Genomic DNA, 22,711 nt, shown 5'->3' with positions numbered 1-22,711 from the left:
CAAGCTCCACAATTACTGTTTTACCACCCAGTAGCAGAGCGGAGAAGCAGAGGTCTTTGAAATAGAAAATGCACAATCAAATAAAAAGTAGGCCAAGATAAATTAGATTAGAGACTACATCTAAGCCGCGGCGGCAGCCAGAAATCTCCCATTTATCATATCCAGACACTTTCCGACCACAATGCTGAGAACAAATGAGCTTTTATATGTTCCTTCATTTTAAATCTGATATTGTACCTCACCTCACTCCCCCTCTCCCCCTCTCTCCCATTCTCCTCCTAGTCTTTGTCTCCTTTTCAATTCTCAACTTACTTTTATCTACTCGCATCTTTCTTGCGTCCCCTCCATGTCTCTCACCTGTTCTAACTCCATGGTCTTTGGCCTTTTCCCATTTCCTCTCTCCCTCCCCTGCCATCTCCATGAGATCTTTCATTTTTACAATGCTTTGTTTTCATTTTCTATCTCTTCCTTTTTTCCCTCTTCTCCTCCTCTCTGCCTCAACACACCTCCTCTGTGCCAGTCTTTGTGTGTCCGGGGACACTGCTGCGGGTGCAGGCGGCCAGCTCTCTGCAGGAGGCGGAGCACCAGGCAGGGGCGTGGTGTAAGGACCCGCTGCAGTCTGGGGACCGTCTTTACGTCATGCCCTGGACCCCCTATCGCACCGACATGCTGTATGAGTACGCCTCCTGGGAAGACTTCAAACAGAACCGAGCCACCACCACCTACAAGTGAGATCGCCTCCCACTGCCCCGGATGATCAAATAGCATCTGCTGCTGTATTGATTTATTGGCTTTTGATGTGGATATAGATGGTGATAGCTGGATGGTCCCACTGTGGTGTCAGCTTGCTCACAGTGAGGCCATCTTGTTGGACTGTGTCATGCAGAGTAGATGAATTGACTTGTTCTCCCGGACTTTTGCAGCACTCATATGATTCTCCCTCAACAGGTTGCCCAACAGAGTTGACGGCACAGGGTTTGTGGTGTATGATGGTGCCGTATTTTACAACAAAGAACGCACGCGAAACATAGTCAAGTATGACCTAAGGACGCGCATCAAGAGCGGCGAGGCTATTATCACAAACGCCAACTACCATGACACCTCGCCCTACCGCTGGGGAGGGAAATCAGACATCGACCTGGCCGTGGATGAGAACGGCCTCTGGGTGATCTACGCCACTGAGGCCAACAACGGACGACTGGTGGTCAGCCAGGTGGGAGAGCAGCGCTGCACAGAAGGGGATGAGATGTGGATTATAAATGCAGGAGTGGATTATATCAAAATCTCATCTGACTAATCAAGGGAAAGGTCATAAGTGAATGACTTGCTATTGAGATTGCACAAATGAGATACAGAGATGTTGTTGGCCAAGAAAAAGAGTCACATAAGAATCACCTTAGAGGGTTAGGATTTATTTCAAATCCCATCATATCCAAAAACTAATCTTCACTCGTGAGGTAAATATTTGATTTGTTTTGGATATGGTTCTTTCTGGCTTCAAACATTGTGTGGTTTAATGACGTACAATCATAAAAATGTGGCGTTGTTAGGCCGTCCACTCATTTGTGCATCAGTGGTTTAGAACCGTGTACTGCACGTACTGTTTTAAACATATCTTACTGTTTTGTCATCCGTAATCTGAAGTCACGTTGCTTTGGCCAGCTCACTTGACAAAGTCAAAACATGATCCATCTCTGTGAACTCTGGAACATTCATATTGTAATACCAGTGGGTTCTTTGTTTTTTTAGCAAACAAAACTGCAATCAGGCAGCAAGTTTCCACAGAAACAGCTTGAATTAATGTGTTGTTCAGATCGATGGGTCCCATTTATTATCACTATCTTTGACCTTAACAGGAAATTGTTTTTCAAACTGCATAAGTTAAACTATCCATCCAGAATATCAAATCCTGCACGAGCTATGAGAGCGTAGAATAATGGAGCAACAAGAAAGTGATCACTTTCATCATGAAGGAATTATTTGGTTTCTGGGGAGTTTTATTATGTTTCCTCCGCATGCAGTTTGAAGGTATATTGAGCAGAAGCAGCTTTTCATTAAGGCAAAGCAGTGTCTCCTCTCCAAAGCTGAGGATTTAATTACTTTTTAAATGTTTTTACAAGTGCTCATGAATCTTTACATTATTGTTCAGAAGTACCATTTGTGCTGCTGCGTAAACATGAGCAGAATGAGAAATGTTACTTAAAATCACTTCTTCTCTAAGGGCTTTATTAGATGCTTAATTACAACATGCAGCTTTGTTAACCAGACATTCATCTTTGGATTTTTGTAATTTTTGAAAGCTTAATGAATTCTCAACCTTTGAGCTGCGACTGTACCAAAGACTCCCACTAATTGAGCTACTGAAAGGAAGCCTAATGTAAATTTTCAGCATGCTCTGAAACTGCACAAATAGAAATAAAAGAGGATATCAAGAAATCAAAGGGTGCTCGGGCTTGCTCTCTTAGCCTAGTCCAAACTATCTTCAAGCTTCCTGGTATGATCATTTATACATTAAATCTTGGCCGACCAGTATTTCCTCTTTGCCTGTAGGTGAACCCATACACGCTTCGCTTTGAAGGCACTTGGGAGACCAGCTTCGACAAGAGGATGGCATCCAACGCCTTCATGGCGTGTGGTGTGCTTTACGCAGTGCGCTCCGTCTACCAGGACGATGACAGCGAAGCAGGCGGCGACCTGGTGATGTATGCCTACAATACCAACCGTGCCCGCGAGGAGCCTGTCAACATCCCTTTCCCCAACCCCTATCAATACATTTCCTCTGTGGACTACAACCCTCGAGACAACCAGCTTTACGTCTGGAACAACTATAATGTGCTACGATACGCGCTGGAGTTTGGACCACCGGACCCCACCACAGGTAAGCAGTGAGCCCACAGGAAGCACACAAAAACAATGTGTATGTAGAGATGCAAAGAAGCTTGGTGGAAAACTAAAAAGTTATCACACAAATGTTTGAATGTGTTTCCCAGGTTATACGTGAGATGCAGGCTTTTTATTATTTGTTGAGCTCTTATGTAAGCTTGTCTTACGTTAACCTTATAAGGGCTGACTGGTTACAGATTGAAAGATTTATTCCCACTAAAATATCTTTTGTACTTGCAGAGACTGCATTTCTCTTCTGATTATTTCTATTCATAGAACAAGAGGTTATGAAAAAGGCTGTTATGAATTATGAAGCGTGTTTGTTTTATTTGGTTAAAAAATGATGCGTTTTGCTTGATCAGGGAACACTTCAAACAGCTCTTGCAGAATCTGTTTGTGAGTGTTTCTTATCTGACATTTGGATGCCTCAGATATCAAATCATTGTATTTCCATCCCCAGCCATAGTTACAGTAAAGAGCAACCTCTCAGGTATGAATGCTATAGTACTTCATTTCAACTCCTCTGTGTCATGGATAATGAAAAAGTCATTCTGAAATGATAAGCGGGAGGATGAAATGAGAACACCACACTGCATTTTGGCAGTCCATCAGTATGAGAGGGAGGTTTGGATGTATTGTGTATCTGAGCCACATAAAGGCCTGTATAAAGCTCAGATTAGGCCCAGGGAGAGTAGAGGCGCAGGCACACGGGCAGCAGCACTCAAAGAGTTGCGCGCTGACTCTGCGTTTGATCAGTTAGGATTTTGTAGTTGTGATGTGTTGCTTTTATCTTCGCATTAGGTTTGGTTGTTAGTGATGGTGACTTCTCTGATACATTTGATCAATTATTTACTTCTCCCCGACTTGTGATGATGCTTTCTCTCCATCTCCTCCTTTGCTTCTCCTCGTCTCTCTGGAGAGGAGGCTTTGAGAGGCTCAAAAAAGTATTTGTCACCCCAATTATTGTCAGGCTAACTTTTGAACTCAGCTTCTGAGAGACATCTTACATTCAGATGCATGTGTCCTTCACTCTCTTGATCTCTCTTTTTTTTTCTTTTTTTTTTTGCATTTGCTGTCGGATTTTGCCGCTCTTACAAATCCCTTACATCCTTTTATAACTCTATAAATGTCTCTCCTTCACTTTGGGTCTCATTTGCAGTCTCTGACTAGTCTTCTCTCTGTATTACTCTCGGGTTACCTCAGGCCCTCTGACCACCACCCAAGTTACCACCACTCTTCCAGCCAGGCCCTTCACCTCCAGTGCCAGCCCCTCTACAGCCCGCCCGCTGGCCCCCACCTCGCGCCCAATCGGCTCCATCAACAAGCACCCTGATCTTCGACCAATCACAGCAACTGTGCCTGTCACCCGCCGGCCACCCCGCCCCCCGCAAGGCCCGGAGCCCCACGTCTGTGAGGCCAAGCTGGTCCGTGGCGTCCAGTGGCCCACCACGCAGAGAGGAGAAACAGTAGACCGCCCGTGTCCCAAAGGGTCTCTAGGTGAGAACATCTGCATGTGTGTGTTGTTAAGCTCGTGTGGATATTTTCCACTCCATGAAACAAACAACATGGTGGCTTCATGTTAGCAGTGTACTCACACAGTACGTCCTCCATGCGTGTGGCTGTTTGTGCCTGCAGTATATCACCCGTGCATGTGCCCAAGTGATCAGCGTGTTTGTGCTCTCTTGTTTTTTTCCACTGTTGTCTTCTTCTGTCCCTGCGTTGGTCCCACCAGCAGGCACAGTCCCCGAGGACTCACAGATGAAAGCCTGTCCTCCACAAATGAAAGGCTCATCTCCCGCAGAAACAGAGCTGATTGAAAGGGACGAATAATGAAATGAAAGGCTAGACAACACAGACTTCACCTCCCTTCATGTTGGTTTCTATACCTCTAAACATGCAGGCATCAAAAAGCCTCTCTTTAGTCCCTGAAAAAAAGGCATCTCCCTCCATCTTCCTCTCCACTGCCTTTTGCTGTTTCTGTATGTTCTCTCTGTGAAAACGGCAGTAACATTAATTTAGCAGCAGGCTTAATTGCCGCGTCTTGGCAGAGCTCTCAAACCCAATCTGTAGTCGATGGAGGAGAGTATAGAGAAAAGCGCGAGAGAGGGGAAAAAAATCAGTGGGAGAGGGAGAGAAAAAGGGGGTATGAAATGCAACGCCACATCTGCTCTGATCCCTCTACAACTGTGAAGCGTTGCTGCATTGTCTCTGTCTTCTCTGCTCTTCCGTTCTGCTTCCATCTCTCTCTCTCTGTGGTCTCCCCTCTCTTTTCTCTGCCTCGTCTTTGTGACTTGACGTTGGTTATTTGTGTTAGCAGCAGCAGATAGACCCTTCTCTGGTTTTATCCCCGCGTGGTGTCCCTTCTCTGAACCCTCGTAACTAAACAGAAAAAACGGGCTGGAAATGATGGTTGGTGGAAGGTGCTTCAGGTGTTTTTATTTGACAGTGAGGAATCTTGCCTTGATGTCTTCGGTGTGTGTCTGTGTGCACGCAGTAAATGTTATGTGGTGCTTCTGCACATGTTCTTTTTAAACCGTTCCTTTTAGAGCATGAAAGCCTTTTCCGCCCCTGCCGTCTTCTTCCTCCCTTTCTCTTCCCTCACTTTCTCACTGCCCTACACTCCATTATTTAACCTTTTCCACTTCTGCCCCATTTTCTCTCAGACTTTTTACTCTACCTCCTCCCTCCTTCTTCCCTCTCATCTTCAAACACTTTGAGTGTTACATTTTTAAAATTCATTTCATTTCATTTTTCTTGGGTAAGAAAAAAATCTATCTCACTTTTTCGTGGTTATCCCTCTCCTCCACACTCTCCCCTTTAATTGCAGACACCTAACGCTTATTATCTCTCTATTACTTCCCCCTCCTCTGTTTCTTCTCCCTCTGCTCGTCTCCAGGCATCGCTTCGTTCCAGTGCTTGGCGGAGCAGGTCACGTGGAACCCGCGGGGTCCTGACCTAAGTAACTGCACCTCCCCGTGGGTCAACCAGGTGGCCCAGAAGGTGAGACCTGGAGCTGTACCCCCTGGCCATGGGTCTGTCCCCTTCCTCTGCCCCACTGCCCCCACCATCCTCCCTGTCCACCTCCACACACATTACCATATCTCTAAGGTTGGCCTGATTAAAATACAGACTCCTCTCAACTGGCCCTTCATTACAAGGCATCTGCTCTTGATACTTAATTAACTCTCTTTTTTCACTAATATACTTAAATTACAGCTAGGTTAAATTATTTTTAAAAATCAAGCTCCGGGCCTCACAGCTTGCAAAGTACTCAGCCACTTTAATTTCTCCATCATAGCCTCATATAATGTGTGTTACCTGTAAACATTATGGTCTCTAGCTGATGCACAATAATATCACTCAACCTGTTTTATTATATACACTGTAGTAATCTGATTAATCCCCAATTTTGGCAGTAAAGAGGTTTCAGAAAAGTCTATATAAATGTGAATTAGATGTAAACTGGTTTACGCAACTGCATTTCTGCAGGAGAAAGCACTGATTTTTTAGCTATGCGTACCCTTCACCGGCTTTCTTAAAGGTTGTTTTAAATGTGTGCATACGTCTGGAAGGGAAATCATGTTGAAAAGCAACATCATTGGAAGGATCCATTATACCTTTTCCTTTTGGCAAAAATCAATCGCAATTGCAAAGTGGTTTGGTGTGATTTGCAAGCGAAAGAGCAGAAGAAAGAATAAAAACCTTGCAGTGTTAGAGGGGCTAATTTAAGTCTTAGTTTTCCAACCGCTTTGAATAAGACTCAGCTAATTGAATCAGATCATCATCCTCATACCATCATGTAAACACGCATACCTTTGTGTGTGTTCACGTGCAGATAAAGAGCGGTGAGAATGCCGCCAACATAGCTGGCGAGCTGGTGAACCACACACGGGGTCGCATCCAGGCCGGAGATGTCAGTTCATCCGTGCGACTGATTGAGCAGCTGCTGGACATACTGGATGCCCAGCTTCAGGCCCTGAGGCCCGGAAACAAGGAGTCAGCCGCACGAAACTACAACAAGGTAGAAGAAAGTGTAAATACACTCATAAGTACACACACACCCACGCCTATATTTAATTCAGGCATTAGAAAAGGACTCTGAGGTTAATGCAAATTTACCCCCCTAGTGCACATGCAAGGACGAGTGAGTTTTTAATTTACAGGGTTTTTTTTTTTTTTTTGTTTAGCTGTTTAATTCCTCGCTTTGTTTTCTGCCTTGCAGCTCCAGAAGCGAGAGCGGACCTGCCGAGCCTACATTCAGGTAGCTTTTCTCTTTTATCTGCCTGCTTTACATGCCCGTGGAGTAGGACTGCTCTGTGACTTAGAATAACTGAGGGAAGATAAATCCTTGAGCAGACTAGGTTTGTGGATGAGATTCCTTTGGCTCAGTGCTCTGTATTATGATTTATATTGCCTTTGGAATCATCACTTTTCTGGTTTGTGCTGAAGAGCAGTGTGAGTAAGTTTTGGTATAACTCCTGGCAGACAGCATGTACAGTACTGTATTTAAATGTTCTTGTAGTATTTCCTAGAGCAGTGAAAGCTTATTTTTTATTTTTTCCAGTGCTCATGGTGTATATATCTTTGAAATATGGATTCAGTTAACGTGGAAGTCATCTGTCTTTGACATAATCTTAGCTTTGCTGGACTGTGCCTAACTGTGTATTATTGGTCTTGGCCTCATTGTGTTGCACAATAAGGTACAATATCTGTGGCTCTGAGAAAATGTAATTTGATGATAGGATGAAAGGCAACAGTTTGTGTTACTATACCCTTCTGTGCTTTTTCAATATTTGTGCAATATCTCCAGTTCTGAGAAAGCTGTAATGTAATATCATGAAAAGGCCTTGTGTATGCTTCCCTGTAATGATGAAATGCAGCACTCTGCAGCACACGGTCTTTTGTGTGTCATGGCCGTACTGTGACACCACATCTTCTGATCTCTGTTGGTGCAAGATGAAGGTAAAGGCTGCTGTGTAGTATGTAACTGACCAACTTTTGATTTACTTTTTTGTCGCTCTCTGCAAAGTAGCTCCGTATAGACACACTGTTCAGGGAATAAACCGAGAACACCCTCCGTCTTTTTCTTCAGTAGCGCATAGAGCGCGTTCTGATGCAAAATTCATTTTGTTAACAGCAATGCTCTTTATTCCACGCAGCAGTCAATCCTTCATTTTGAGAGGCCTGAGCAAGAGAATTACATGATTCATCAAGCAGGCTACTCCAATAAATTGGATAGCTGATACAACCATCAAAATTGCCATTAAATGAATTGTAAGTGTGAAATAGAATGGCGATATGTCTGACATAGCACAGTAATAAATGTAGTGCAGGGGAGGGGTGAATTTCCAGGAGATTATAGTGAAATACTTTGCACTTTTAAGTGGTCAAATAATATGTTTACACTTAACAATATGCTACAAAAACAGAGTAATTACCAAGGAACGGGTAATAAACGACTAAATGTTAATTGCTGAAAATCTAATTAATAGATAATGACACTTGAAAACTGTGCACAGACTGCTAGACACTGTTCATGAACCAGTGTCTCATGATTAGTTACTAGATAGCTGTGAATCTGCACTCTAAGCACTTTCTTAATGGATTGTTCCCACTTTACTCTGGACTGTGGACTAAATAGCACAAAGCCAATAAATAATAATTACTGCTCTATTATAAACTTGTCATTTTGTGTCCCCTGGTGTGCAGCGGAACATCACTTTACCGTTACTAAATTTTTTGTGTCTTCTCAAGAACTGCAAAGTAGAAGAAAATCCCGGTGAACTGAGCCGCTGGATTTAGTTTAGTTTAGTTAACGACACAAGTATGAGAAAAATTTTAAAGATAAAAACACCATATCTGTTACTGTATGCACGCCTGAGCTATTCATTAGTTATCAGTTAGTTGGTGATTTGCTTCCTCGTCAACTAAGCAGGAGTTTGTGTACCTTGTTGTAAAGCGTTCCCAGTAATAGCTGTAATAGTAATGCATGCTGCACCTCCTGCATGTGTCAGGCGGTAGTGCAGACAGTGGACAACTTGCTGCGTCCTGAGGCCCTGGAGTCGTGGCAGGACATGAACAGCACGGAGCAGGCCCACACTGCCACCATGCTACTGGACGTCCTGGAAAAAGGGGCTTTCCTGCTGGCCAACAACATGTATGGGAATCGCTTTTCTGACCGAGCGCCCAGCATTGGTAAGGAAACAGTAATAATGGTGTTAATTACAGTATGGTGCTGGTGTGATGAGTCATGGTTTGGGCCACTGTTTGTAGAGCTAATTTTCTTTCTTTGGCGGCACAGAGATCTTCCTGTAATGTTTTCGTGCTGTGTTTCCGCCATCAGATCTCGAGGTGCATGTGCTAAACACGGAGATGGACCTGCAGGACCTGTCCTTCCCACAGAACTACGCCAGCGACAGCACCATCCAGCTCTCAGCCTCCACAATCAAACAGTACAGTCGCAACGGTCAGCAGCCCTTTCCCCCACCCCATCCTCACCCCAAGGCCTGAGAAATAGCACTTTCCTGCGCATCCAGCTCTTAGGTTTCCATTTGCATTTTCATGCAAGCTTAAAACAATCTGCATGCAGTTGACTAAGTTATTGGTTCATAATAATAGGCTAATCAGATTAACAAAAGTGCTGAGACAATTTCTTTTCTTGATGGTTTCTTAACAGCAGTCTTAATAGAATAGCTGGGGAGGCGTGTAGATTACAATCGGCCCCAGTCTGACAGAACAATCTCAGCACTCCCTCTCCTCCCTCTTCCCCATTCCATTCCCTCGCTCTGTCTCTCCGCCATCTTATCCCCCTCTCTCATCTCTCTTGTTTCTAACCCCCACTCTGTCATCCACCGCTCCCCTCCTCCTCCCTCCTCCTTGGCCCCTCATCCCATACCCTTTTCTGTTTTCTGTCTCCGCTCGGCTCTGCAGTGGGAACGAGATTAGAATGATTGAAACAAACGCACATGAAATATTCATATGGAATAATAAGAGATCTGTGAATGCTTGAGGGATGAATGTTCCATTGCCCTCCACATTAAATCTCGCTCTCTTCCACCAGTCAAAATGAAACGGTCCTTACCATCATTCTAACCTTCACTAACTCTCTCTCTCTGTCTCCCTCTCGCTCCCCCTGTCACTCCCCACTCTCTATCTCTGTCACTCTCGCTGCTATTACCATATTATGCCCCCATTTCTGTATTTGGTCTTTTTTTTTTCTCCCCCTCCCATCTCCTCCTCACTTTATCGTTCAGTCTGTACCTCCTTTTTCATTTAACGTCTGCCTTATTTCCTCTTTCCACTCTCTTTTGCACATTCTCTCCATTTCATTTCTCTCTCTTCACCTCACTGTTTTCTTTCTCTCCCTCCGTGTGCAGGACAAGTCAAGGTGGTGTTCATTCTATATAAAAACTTGGGAGCCTTCCTGTCCACGGAGAACGCCACCGTGAAGATGGAAGTGGAGGGGCCGAGCCACGATAAGAGGCGCCTGGCTGTCAACTCCCATGTCATTGCTGCTTCCATCAACAAAGAGTCCAGCAGAGTGTTTCTCACTGAGCCGGTGGTCTTCACACTCAAACACCTACAGGTGGCCGAATTCAATCCCCTGCATGCTTGATTTACATTCTGACACACCCCGTGGACATTTTCCATCATGCCTTTTTTTTTTATTCTGTTTTTTCCGCAGTTGGAGAATTATTACACTCCAAATTGCTCCTTCTGGAACTACTCTGAACGCTCCATGACAGGCCAGTGGTCATCGCAGGGCTGCAGGCTGCTGGACACCAACAACACGCACACCACCTGCTCCTGCAGCCACCTCACCAACTTCGCCGTGCTCATGGCTCACCACGAGCCCGATGTAAGTAAACAAGGGCGTGGCAGACACACGGTTAAAATGGAAGCAGAGTAATTTATGCAGACGCTCATTCGTGCGAGCATTAGCGTTCGCTCACTCTCAGTCACACACCCTCACACACATGCACATTAATGTATCCTCTCAAGGCTGACAAGCTCTTTGTTTTGAATTTTCTCTTTTCCTTCTTTCACTCCGACATTCAGGGAGCCACATGCTTACAAATTCATGTCCTGCTACTTCTAGCTGACATTCACATGAATTTGAATGTCATGTATTTTTTTTCAGGATGTCTTGTCTCTTGTCTGTACACTTTAGCTCCTTGCATATATTTACAAATATTAAATAAAGCAATTTTGGTCTTTCTCTCCCCTCCCCCCCGTTCTGCCCCTATCTCTCTCCCCGCCTATTGTTTCTTCCTTCCACTGTTCTCCCATCTGTCTCTGCACTCCTCATCTCCCGTTCCACTGTCTTGTCTGATATTTTTCCCTATTCATTTGTCTGATGCTGCTCTGTATCTATGTCCCTGTGCCCTCTTTGTTTCCCCCATTCCTCTCCACGCTCTCACCCCCCCCCGCCTTTGTTTACACCACACCACCCGGGCCTCAGTACCAGGGGCGAATGCATGAACTGATCCTGTTTGTGATCACCTGGGTGGGGATTGTCATCTCCCTAGTGTGTCTAGCCATCTGCATCTCCACCTTCTGCTTCCTGCGCGGCCTGCAGACAGATCGCAACACCATCCACAAGAACCTCTGCATCAACCTCTTCATCGCCGAGCTGCTCTTCCTCATCGGCATCGACAAGACGGAATACCATGTGAGTTTGTAGCCTCTTTTTAGCGTGATACCTGCACAGGATGTTAGGTTCTTTTCTGTTAGGTTATTTTTCTGCTCTTTCAAAAAAAACTCTCTCTCTCCTCCTTTAAAACTCAGTTGACACCTTTCTGACCCTTATGAAAGTGAATGACAAGGTCAGGTTAGTTTTTGTATTTTCCAACTCAAATCTGAAATAGCTCCAGCATTACATAAAGCAACTTTTTTTATTGGATGGCAACTGTGAAACTAAAATTGAGGCAGTGTGTCATTACCTTACTCTATAAAACATTTACCGCACTGAGTAATGAATCACCAGTCAATGATATGCAAAGAGCCAGTCACCCAGGGGGCAGCTTTTCATTTTCCTCTGTGAATGCCCAAAACTACTACCTGATAGTGACTCTTTCCCCCCCTTTCTTTCCTGTTCACCCCACCTCTCTCTACTTCCTCCTTTGCGGCTATCCTCAGATTGCCTGTCCCATCTTTGCTGGCCTTCTGCATTTCTTCTTCTTGGCTGCCTTCTCCTGGATGTGTCTGGAGGGTGTGCAACTCTATCTCATGCTGGTGGAGGTCTTTGAGAGCGAGTACTCCCGCAAAAAGTACTACTATTTGTGCGGATACTGCTTCCCCGCACTGGTGGTGGGCATCTCTGCGGCCATAGACTACAGGAGCTATGGGACCAAGAAAGCGTAAGTGTGAAGACAGGCCTTTTGCACCTGCAGATTGAGAAGTAGGATTATGCTATTCCCCCGGCTGGAAATGTAATATGCAGTGCTGTGCAAACGGCTCTTGCACCTCCCCGCGGACTGGCTTTTCTGAACACACTTAGCCAAAGCCTGATGATTAGCCCTCATAAGATAATCCGCTGAGACAGGGAAATAGTGTGTGCATGGCCGCCTGCGTGTGTACGTGTGTGTGCACGCATCTGAGTGTGTATGTATTTGTTAGTGAGCTCAGTTGCGTGTAACTCTCTGTTCTCCTCTGTGCCACTCCAGATGCTGGCTGCGAGTGGATAACTACTTCATCTGGAGCTTCATTGGACCCGTTTCATTTGTTATTATGGTATTAGCTTTACTGTCAGAAAGTATTATTCCCCTCTGTATTTTGATATCACCCCGTCAAACTCAAAGTATTTCACCAAGCTTGCTTTGTGTAGTTATTAACAGTAACAGTATTTTTGGAGCAGTCTGTGAATTTCAGCGTGCATTTATTTGATTCTTCTATCTTCTGTCCTTAGCTCAACCTCATTTTCCTCATGATCACTTTGCACAAGATGGTCCGCAACTCTTCAGCACTCAAACCTGACTCCAGCCGCCTGGATAACATCAAGTGAGTTCAAGTTGTTCAATGGGGGGGTCATACTCCTTGAGACAAGCATTTGTCTTTCATGAAACATAAACTAATGATAAATAGAGCACACCTTCAGAAAGATAACAAATTGATTCACGTTCATCAGGTCATGGGCTCTGGGGGCCATTGCTCTGCTGTTCCTGCTGGGGCTGACGTGGGCCTTTGGCCTCCTCTTTATCAATGAGAACACCGTAATCATGGCCTACCTCTTCACCACCTTCAACGCCTTCCAGGGCATGTTCATCTTCATCTTCCACTGTGCCCTGCAGAAGAAGGTAACAATATGAGTCCTGTCTCTGTAATTATGAATAAGCAGAGGAAATGGCTTTTGGTTATTTTTATTTTTAGTGCCATTTTTAGCTGAGCTGGCTGTGTTTGTTGTTGTCTATGATCTTTTGTCTATGTTGTCTATTAAGTCTCCACCTCAGTGTATTTCTGACTTAAATAAAGGTTGAATGGATGAGTGAAATGTTGCGATGCATGGATGAATGGATGGATAACTGATCTTCAGCATGTACATTCAGAGTTTTTGCATTAAGTACATTTTGTTGTCTCTGTGCATTAAAAGCCTCCGTTGCTCCACATTGGGTCCGAGCTATTGAAACTAAGTGTTTGTGTTTATGAGTGGCTTTAAAACCTGCCCACTGTGCCGGTTGTGTTATGTTTTTTACAGGTCCATAAGGAGTACAGTAAGTGTCTGCGTCACTCCTACTGCTGCAGTCGCACCTCCACCACCAGCTCCCACGGCTCCCTGAAGAACTCGGGCCTGCGTGCCAACAACCGCTACTACAGCGGCAGCCAAGCTCGCCACGCAGCGGCCCACAGACAGGTGCGGGCAGGACACACCCACACACATAAATGATAGCACATACAAAATAGTACACACACAATGTGCAGGCGCACCTGTTTGTTCATCATTACACATCAATCAGACCACCGTTGAGTTTTCAAATTGTTTTTCTTTGAACAAATGAAAAGTAAACCCGCAAGTGCGACAAAATGATTTCACTTGTTTTCAGTGGAAATCAGCTTGTTTCAGTGGAATGAAATCAATTTTCTTGAAGCAAATGACTCTTTTGATACTATCATTTTTTTTTTTTAGAACACTGTCAAAAAGGGTGTCAAAACAAAACAAATAGCTTTGGAAACAAGGAAAATTTCCTCACCCTGCTGGTATTTTTTTTCCCTTGTGTAAAAGGTCTGTTATGTAATTCTGAAGTACAAAGTGAGTGTATCTGCTGGGGTGTGATTGCTGATCAATACCAATGACTCACCGATTACTTTGTGAAGCACTCGGATTTACTTACTTAACATTTCAGCCAACAGTCGCATTATTTTGGTTTGTCAAAGAAATACGCCGCATGTGAAACACCAATGTTACAACACATTTCTGTTCTGTTTCTAATCAGCCAGCGCGATCACCTCCGCTGTGAAACCTTTACTTCAATGTTTCTATCCATTACTCGCAGCCGTACGTACCACAGTAGATGACTCATTAATAAGGATATCATTTGAAGTCCATGTGCTATATATAGACACAGGCACCGTGCAAGACATCCAGAAATACTGGGTGTGATGGCATCGTCACACACGTTGACGGTTAGCCCTCACGATCAACAAACAAGCGTCGCCACAATGTGATAAGACGCATCCAAATAACATTTGTATCAGCTACTGCAATCATGTCTTACACATCTCGGGTTTATTAGCGCTCCTCGTGATAACATGACATAGCAGTGTGCCTCTTTACCCGACGCCTCAATCTCTCTGTCTGGCGTGTTTGTCTATTGTTCTTTGCGGATTAGAGCAAGCCCCACAGTTTTGATTACAGCAGCCCCACTGAGTTACAAAGTCTACCCACCGCGTTTCTATATTTAACTTGTTGTCTGTTTACTGCCACTCACTGCGCTGTGCTCCTTCTTCCAGAGTCGGATCCGCAGGATGTGGAACGACACGGTTCGGAAGCAGACGGAATCTTCTTTCATGGCGGGAGATATCAATAGCACCCCAACACTCAACCGTGGTGAGGCCTCCCTCTGTCACTGCCCTGCCTCCCCTTCCTTAAGTTATGCACACTTAAATGCACACAAACACGTAGATTCAAACGCACTCGTATAGATTTACACAACTGGGCAAAACGACATAAAGCAAGGCAATAAAGTGAACAGAGCCAAGGCAAAGCACTGCTACTCAGTGTTTAATACGACAGTACACAGGATGAGGAAATATATGTTCACATGCCTGCTGTATTAAGGTTAACTAATGATTCAGACTGCCTTGCAGTCTGTGAGCCAGCCAGCAAATAGCAGTTTGGAGCAGCAATACATGCATCTTAAATTAAATAACATATGGTTGAAGGCTGGCTGGTAGGTGGTGGGCTTCAGGTTGTAGTGCAGTGGCAGCCGCTGGTCAGTAAAAGCACTTAGCAGAAGCAGAAATATATAAAGCTCCAACGCTGTTATGTGAATATGTGTGTGGGTGTGTTGTTGGTGTTAGTGAGTTAATGTTCCTGCTTGAACCTACATGATGAACTGCTGTTACTGTAATTAAAAAAAAAAAACAGATTTAAGTGTATTTATAATTTTTGAGTAATTAACGTCAATAATGCTAATTTAACTTCACCACATCCGAGATCACATACTGTATATCCAGTGGAGGAAGAAGCATATTTTATTGAAGAACAGGAAGCAAGGCCACAGTGTGAAAATAGTCTGTTCTAAGTAAAAGTCCTGCATTCACAATGTTACTTCATTAAATACAGAAGTATCAGCATCGGGATATATTTGTAGCACCAAAAGTAAAAGTGCAAAATGTATCTTTTTGGAATAATATGTGTTACATCACTGCATTTTAATTAGTGATGCATTAATCTGCAAACAACATGAATGTTGGTGCTTGAAGGTGGAGCTAATTTGAACTTCTTCATGTACATTCATAATAGTATATCACTATTACCATATTGTCAAATAAATCTACTGGAGTGAAAGTACAATATTGGCTTCCAAAGTGTGGTGGAGTAGAAGTATCAAGTAAATGGAAATACCAGAGTGACGTACCTCAGAATTGTACGGTACTTGAGAAAATGTATTTAGTTACACGCCACAACTGTTACGATGGATAATTATTTTTCGTCTGTCCATAATCAGCAGTTTGTCACCTGTCTTTGCTTTATTGCTTAATTTTATTTTGCGGGAAAAAAAAAAACGCACAGATTGAGACAAGTAATCAATGTCACAAAAATATTATGTCAGGGTCTCCTGCAATAGATATTTTCTGTTTCTCCTCCTGATGTAGTTTAGATTCCTGCTTTGTGAACATGCGTTCTTTCCTATTTTTTTTCTTGTGTTTTCCGCACAAGCTACACATAAATCTTGATGGGTTTAGTAATATATCATAGAACGGAATGTGTTGTGATGCCTTTATTATAGCAAAATAGTGTAATAGCAATATACGGCGAGTTAAACTGAGATTTCCTGTCCCGGTTTGAACTCCTCTCAGCCTTTTTTATAGCTTCATGGGGTCACATCCAAACACACATATCTTCTGTGCCTGAATGCAGTGAAGCATGCATCCTCTCTGAACTCTACACAGCACATGAACAGTGCATAAGCAAGTAGTCAAGACCCTGAGAAATGAAAAAATGTGTGTGGAGTCACTGATTGTCTCAGCCTCAGCAACTGGTGGCGTCACCGCCGCAGCCATCAGTGACATGGGCATGATCAAGGTTGGCTCAGGTTCTGGATTGAGGAGCAGGAGGGAGGGTTGTTGATGATGACACAGAGGCAGTTGCTAAATCAGCCGTCACTCTCTATGCTAATTTCATCCATTTTCTTTTTAATGAACTGATTAGCGTGTGAGCGAACAGGGGGTAATTATTCTAATTGAGGAGAGTGACAGGAGCAAGGCAGGGGGTGAGGAAGAGGGGTGATACGAGTGAGCTGGATGGATGAGAGGTGTACGTGTGTGTGTGGTCGGGCGGGTCGGTTTCCGGAGCTTTTCGTCACGATAGAGCAATCACCAGGCCTGGTGGAGACACAGTGTGGATCATTCCATGGTGCGCTGTCAAACACAAGCAACTGTGCTGTGAAGCCTTTATTTTCCGTGCTTCTGAGAAAAGTTTGTCACTTGGCAGAAAGTGAAAGACAAAGGGGAGCGCGGGAGGGAGGGAGAGGTACAGAGAGATGCGCTATCATGGAGGAGTAATTAAAGAGGCAGAATCTGGAGAAAAGATGCGTCGTTATCACTGCCATCTTGGATCTCTTTGATTTCTCCACTTCACTTCTTTATGAAGCACAATCTCTTCCTGACAATAGTAATGTGTCCAGAAAATGAGGCGTGCAGTACACACACACACACACACACACACACACACACACACACACACACACACACACACACACACCGTCTCCCATGATTCCTCTTGCCCTACTTTCTTTCCCCACTTACAGCTAGTTCCTTTAATTTTCTACAGGATATTCCTATGAGGTACACAGACGGCTAATCCCAACTAATTTAGTGTTGTTTGTAAAAATTCTGGCATGAGGAACTGAGAAAATGTGGTTGAGTCAAGACACAGCAGAACGAGCCAGAGAATAGAGGGAGAGGGGTTTGTGTGGCATGCCAGAAAGATGGACAGGGGAAGTGCAAGAGGAGGGAAAATGACAAATAAATAGCTGCGTGTGAGTGCATATTTTATTTTTGTAGAATTCCCTGCTCCCTTGCTGTGTGATGAACGGTAGGCGTGAGACCTGAAGGTTGCACTTTGCCTTGGACTACTCTCCGTCATGCTGTCCTATTTTTAATTTCATGGCATTTCTGTTTGAGTTGCCTGAGGCTGGAGCCATACATGGGCATTATACAACATTCTCAGTGCACCATTTCTTTGAATTATATTTGTCTTGTAGTGGCATTCACATTTCACTGGAAAATTAACTGTGTTTCAATGGCTGCACCCCTAGACTACATAATGGCATGCATTACTGTTCTCCCCCATCTGACTACATTGTCAGGAGCCAAAGGGGGAAAAAGAATGGCAATGCTCCAAACAGTACCTTTCCCCTGCAATTGTATTTTTACTCAAAGGTTACAATCAGCAGGCATAAACATTGAGGAGAACACTGTGAAATGCATTACTCCATAAAGCACCAGCATAACAAAAATAGCCCCATCTGAATAAACAGTAAATATTTTTATGATTCCAGATGTTATTACTGAGTCTTGAAACGTGAATTTCAAAATGTCACACCTATTGTGAAAAGTGCTTCTGCGTGTGCTTGTTTGCATACGTTTGAGGCGAAGATAAGAGCCCATTTGTGATGATGCTCATTTTTAAATGTGTCTCGCAGCAACCATGGGCAACCACCTTTTGACGAACCCGGTGCTGCAGACTCGAACTGGTACTTCTCCTTACAACACTCTGCTGGCTGAGAGCTTCACCCCACCCTCACCTGGTGTCTTCAACTCTACCGGTTAGCTCGTCATAAATGCTCCTTGTGTGTATGTATGTGTATGCACTCAGCTTCTGTCCTTCACTCTGTCACATGGCATACACACACTCACTACTGTATTTGAGTGCTTGCACATGTGTGTGTGTGAGCCTGTTTGTGTGCTGTTTTTTCAGACTATGTAGCTGTCAGACGGATTCACTAGGCTGTGCAGAACAGAGCCAAACAGTGCCTACAGCCTAACCAGCCATCTGGTCAGATCTCGAATCTTCATGAGAACAGCCACAAATTGATTAGAAGTTTAGCTGCAGCTGTGACTGCCAGGATTCTTGAGGACATTTTTTCTTTTCCCAGACAGAAAAAGTAGTCAGCTTAAATCATGATGGTGGCAGAAAGGGATCAGACAGCTCACTGGCCAGGGACAGTCCATCTGGGTGTAGGTGGGTCAGGTGTGAGTGCTCACTTTAAGTGCCTGTGTGTGCACACTGGCTTCTATCTCAGAGTGGGGCCCTTTAAACAGCTTAACGGCCGTTTTATCACATTGCTGCGTTCCCACACCTCTCTTTTGATGCCTATAACTGCTGAATTAGACATGTTCTGGTAATTGCTCGACAACAGTACCAATATTCACTTGGTAAGCGAGAACTGTGGCCGTGTGTGGCTGGTTCCTGGCTGGCTGAGCGTGCACCCGCAGAGTATCAGGCCCAGTGTCTGAGGACTGAAATTTAAGGCAGCGTTTCTGTTGAATATTTTAAAGCCTCTCCGCAGAATACGTCAAGCCTGATGGCCACAGGCCTGGCAGCCAAGACATTTTTAGAAGAGAGTGGGAGAGGAAGCAGGGAGAGCACTTCATTAGAATGTCTAATTACCCACACCACCACTGAAGAAGAACGTTGATTAAAGTCATTCTACGCATTACATTTAAAAAATGGACCCCCTTGTTTCTTTTTGGGTGGCTGTGGCTTTTGCTTTGCTGTGTGATGGTAATACTGGAGAAAAAGCACAACATCTTTAGTGTGTTGAAGTCTAAAAGTCTAAAAATAAACATTACTGCTACTGTACAAGGTTTTGTATGAATTATGTATGCATTCAGGTATCACTGCCAGTGGTAAATAAAAATCCTGAATATTTTCTGTGGCTTGGATTTAAATGTTGGAGGAATATGATGTCAAACAAACAGGAGTAAGTCTGCATAAATCAGAGTTAATGCGATGTGAATGTGGTAGGAGTTGGAAGGTTGGATGTGAGAGTGTGAGAGAGACAGAGAGAGGAGAAAAGGGGTGGATGGACAAGGATATTTTTTATTCTGTTAATGGTTCCCTTTTGAAATGTCTTAAAAACCAATTCATCAAGTTAATACTGCATCATTAAAGAACACTTACTGACGAGTGTCTTTCATTTTATTCACTCCACATGACTTTCTCTGGCATACACAGGAACCTTCCGTGACCCAAGTAAGTTCTATTCACCTCAGTTCACTGTAAACTGCTCCACCTTGCAGTTTTCTATCTGATATTTGTTCTTCTTCTCTTACTGATGCTTGAGTCTGACTGTATGATAACAATGCCAAAACCCTGTGTCTCTCTCTCTACTCTTTTGTTTGGGTCCAGAGAGCACACTGTCTAAGGCCCGCGACCCTTGTGGGATGGAAACTCTCCCCTTGAATGGTAACTTCAACAACAGCTACTCCCTGCGCAGTGGCCCAGGGGGTGGAGGCGGGGGCAGTTGTGACTTCCTTGGTGGTGGGGGTGGAGACAGTCCCCCGCCCCTCCTCAATCCCCGCAGCTCAGAGGCCCTGGGAGGCGGAGGCATCCGACGAAACCTCTCTGATGCCGCGGCCTTTGAGAAAATGATCATCTCTGAGCTTGTGCACAACAACCTGAGAGGTGGTGTTGGAGGAGGAAGCGGAGGTGGTGACGCAGGGGACAGGGTGTGTGGCAGCCTGGCCAGGGGACGTCCTCACGGTGGGGTTGGTCGGGGGACGTCTGGGGCCGGGCCAGAGTCATCACTGGGCATAGGTGAAGATGAGGACTTTCTGAGAGATGGGCGACAGCGGACCCCGCAGGATGTGGAGCTGCTTTATAAAGCTCTGGAGGAGCCCCTGCTGTTGCAGCGCGCCCAGTCGGTCCTCTACCAAAGCGATCCAGAAGAGTCAGAGAGCTACACGGCTGACCTCACCGAGAGCCTGGGCCACAGCGGCCACAGTGGCCAGAGTGCTGGCGGCCAGGGAGGCAACAGAGCGCCAGACTCCCCTGCCCGTGACTCCCTGTACACCAGCATCACCAATCTGCGAGACTCACCCTACCCTGACAGCAGTCCTGAGCCCCTAGAGGTGGTGCCCCGTTCGGCCCAGCCCCCTGAGGAGCTTTACTACAGCTCAGGGAGGCCTGCCCTGGGCTCTCGTGGGGCGCCCATGCAGACCTTCTACCAGGCCCCACCCCGGAGACCAAGCGGGGAGGGACACCAGGCTCAGGAGCCTGCCCACAACGAGGGAGATGGACAGATGCAGCTGGTCACCAGCCTGTGACTGGAGCCAGAAGGAGGAAGTTGGGGACTAATGTGATGGCCAGAGCCGCCTCCTAGCCCGCCTCGTTCTTGCGTCTCTCCACGTTCTGCTTGTTTGGTTGCCTTTCTTTCTCTTGACTTTCATTTAACTAACAGATGAGCAAACAGAATGACCTTCAGGGGGAGTCGTGGCTAATTCTGCAGAATCAGCCTTTATCTTTAACCCTCCCCCGTCTTATGGAGATGAGTGACGGGTGTCTTTCAGCAGAGCGTTCACCGGCTCTGCTCTTTCCAAACCCAGCCCTCCCCAGTTCCTTTGGTACCCTACGGCCGAGTCCAGCACTCTGAATGTACCGATCCAGCCCCTTTACCTTCAGATATTTCAAAACTTTAAAACTTTGTTAAAGTTTTTTATGTAATTTCTCTTCAGACCTGCCTCCGGAGATGGGAATATCATTTTATATTTTATCTCATTTCCCTTTCGTACCATCCATAGGTCTTTTTTGAGTCGTCGTTTGATAGGAGTAGTTAGCTGTGGAGACAGGGAATATAGTACACTATTATAACCTAAAAAGTGTCTCACAGAAAGCTCTTCATTGTTGCCAAAAATATATTTTATTGAGCCAGAACAGAAACTAGAACATTCACAAAGCAAACACACACAGACACACATACATGCGCACACACGCACATACGCTCACTCATCCAGAAGTGCTCATTACTGAACATCAGAAGTGAAAACAGTACTCCATCTAAGTAAAAGGGAGCAAGAGCTTTTGTTCCGAGCAGGCAGTGGGCGCTGATTCGGTGTAGTTGCCTTCATTTTCTCTTGCTGTGAATCGACGACTATGTACAGAAGTGGAGTAGAGGCAGAGAAGGAGACTGAGGAGGCGCTGCACCACCCCCTCCTGAGCAGGAGAACCTGCATCCATGAGACTGGCCCATCCTCTCCACTGTTCTCTCTGGTTGTTTGCTTTAGGCATTTGAAAAGTTAAATGACTGCCTTGCTATTGTTTTGAAGAGAGTATTCATTTTGTTGACTTTGGGTCTGCATCCTCAGGGGGCTGCAAGAGCGGACTAGTGTCGCCCCCTCCCCGTGTACTTTGCTGTTAGAGCCTACCCAGTTGAAGTGGACTCGTTTCCTGTGTGTGGTTGCGACAAGCAAGACTGTAAACGTCGCAAACGCACCGGTCGACCAATTGGTATAACCGTGTACATAGGAACCACACATGAATCTACTTTATTCCTACTATGTAAATAGAGACACCAGATGATCAAAAGCAACAAAAAGTAACAAATACTATGAAAAATGACTTCTTGTACTGCAACAAACAAACAAAAGAAAAAATAAAATGTTTTGGACTTTGTGACCTGAATTATACACTCTATCTCTCTCCCCCGTTGCTCGATCTCTCGCTTTCTCGCTCTTGTGCCCCAGCACTGTGCCATTCAGTGAAAATCCCCAGTGATCTAATGGAGAGAGAAAAAGGCAGAGAGAGAAACAGATTATAACGTGTAGTAGATTTTATTTATACAAATGAAAAATGGAACAAAAAAAAAAATCCTGGCACAATTTTTATGTAATATAATCCGTTACATGTTGTTGGTGTTTGACCTTTGACATTCCCGGGGTGGAATAGCCGAGGGCAGCGGGGGGCGGGAGGTGTGGGGCAAGCGAGATAGATGTCGTCAAATGTCATACTGTGCCTCACAGGCACGATGAAGTGGGTGAACAACAGCATCCATGAAGTGATTTGGTTTGTTCTTGTATTATTTGGAAGATATAACCAGATTACACACTTTTAACAACATGGGTTTTAGCATGTATGATAATGACGTTTGTTTTGCTATCAGAGAAT

General features: G+C 44.8%; 1 protein-coding gene across 1 annotated transcript in view; it reads left to right on the top strand.

Moving 5' to 3' along the window:
* The window catches only part of adgrl1a (adhesion G protein-coupled receptor L1a), an 89,203-nt gene extending 66,984 nt beyond the window's left edge, over window positions 1–22,219 (top strand). Inside the window, exons 5-25 of the mRNA XM_070982023.1 lie at window positions 521–728; window positions 949–1,213; window positions 2,551–2,878; window positions 4,087–4,380; window positions 5,780–5,883; window positions 6,719–6,904; window positions 7,106–7,144; window positions 8,898–9,078; window positions 9,227–9,349; window positions 10,260–10,468; window positions 10,568–10,741; window positions 11,345–11,554; window positions 12,022–12,242; window positions 12,549–12,615; window positions 12,791–12,882; window positions 13,010–13,178; window positions 13,577–13,732; window positions 14,830–14,926; window positions 18,249–18,371; window positions 19,784–19,801; window positions 19,958–22,219. Of these exons, the coding sequence (XP_070838124.1) occupies window positions 521–728; window positions 949–1,213; window positions 2,551–2,878; window positions 4,087–4,380; window positions 5,780–5,883; window positions 6,719–6,904; window positions 7,106–7,144; window positions 8,898–9,078; window positions 9,227–9,349; window positions 10,260–10,468; window positions 10,568–10,741; window positions 11,345–11,554; window positions 12,022–12,242; window positions 12,549–12,615; window positions 12,791–12,882; window positions 13,010–13,178; window positions 13,577–13,732; window positions 14,830–14,926; window positions 18,249–18,371; window positions 19,784–19,801; window positions 19,958–20,874 (4,181 nt within the window). The 3' untranslated portion in view covers window positions 20,875–22,219. The remainder of the gene's footprint in view (window positions 1–520; window positions 729–948; window positions 1,214–2,550; window positions 2,879–4,086; window positions 4,381–5,779; window positions 5,884–6,718; window positions 6,905–7,105; window positions 7,145–8,897; window positions 9,079–9,226; window positions 9,350–10,259; window positions 10,469–10,567; window positions 10,742–11,344; window positions 11,555–12,021; window positions 12,243–12,548; window positions 12,616–12,790; window positions 12,883–13,009; window positions 13,179–13,576; window positions 13,733–14,829; window positions 14,927–18,248; window positions 18,372–19,783; window positions 19,802–19,957) is intronic.
* Window positions 22,220–22,711: the final 492 nt, after the last annotated feature.

Source organism: Chaetodon trifascialis, chromosome 15 (genome assembly GCF_039877785.1).
Source record: "Chaetodon trifascialis isolate fChaTrf1 chromosome 15, fChaTrf1.hap1, whole genome shotgun sequence".
Classification (NCBI taxonomy): domain Eukaryota; kingdom Metazoa; phylum Chordata; class Actinopteri; order Chaetodontiformes; family Chaetodontidae; genus Chaetodon; species Chaetodon trifascialis.
Note: the sequence above shows the minus strand (reverse complement) of the source record. Positions and strands in the feature narration are given on the sequence as shown.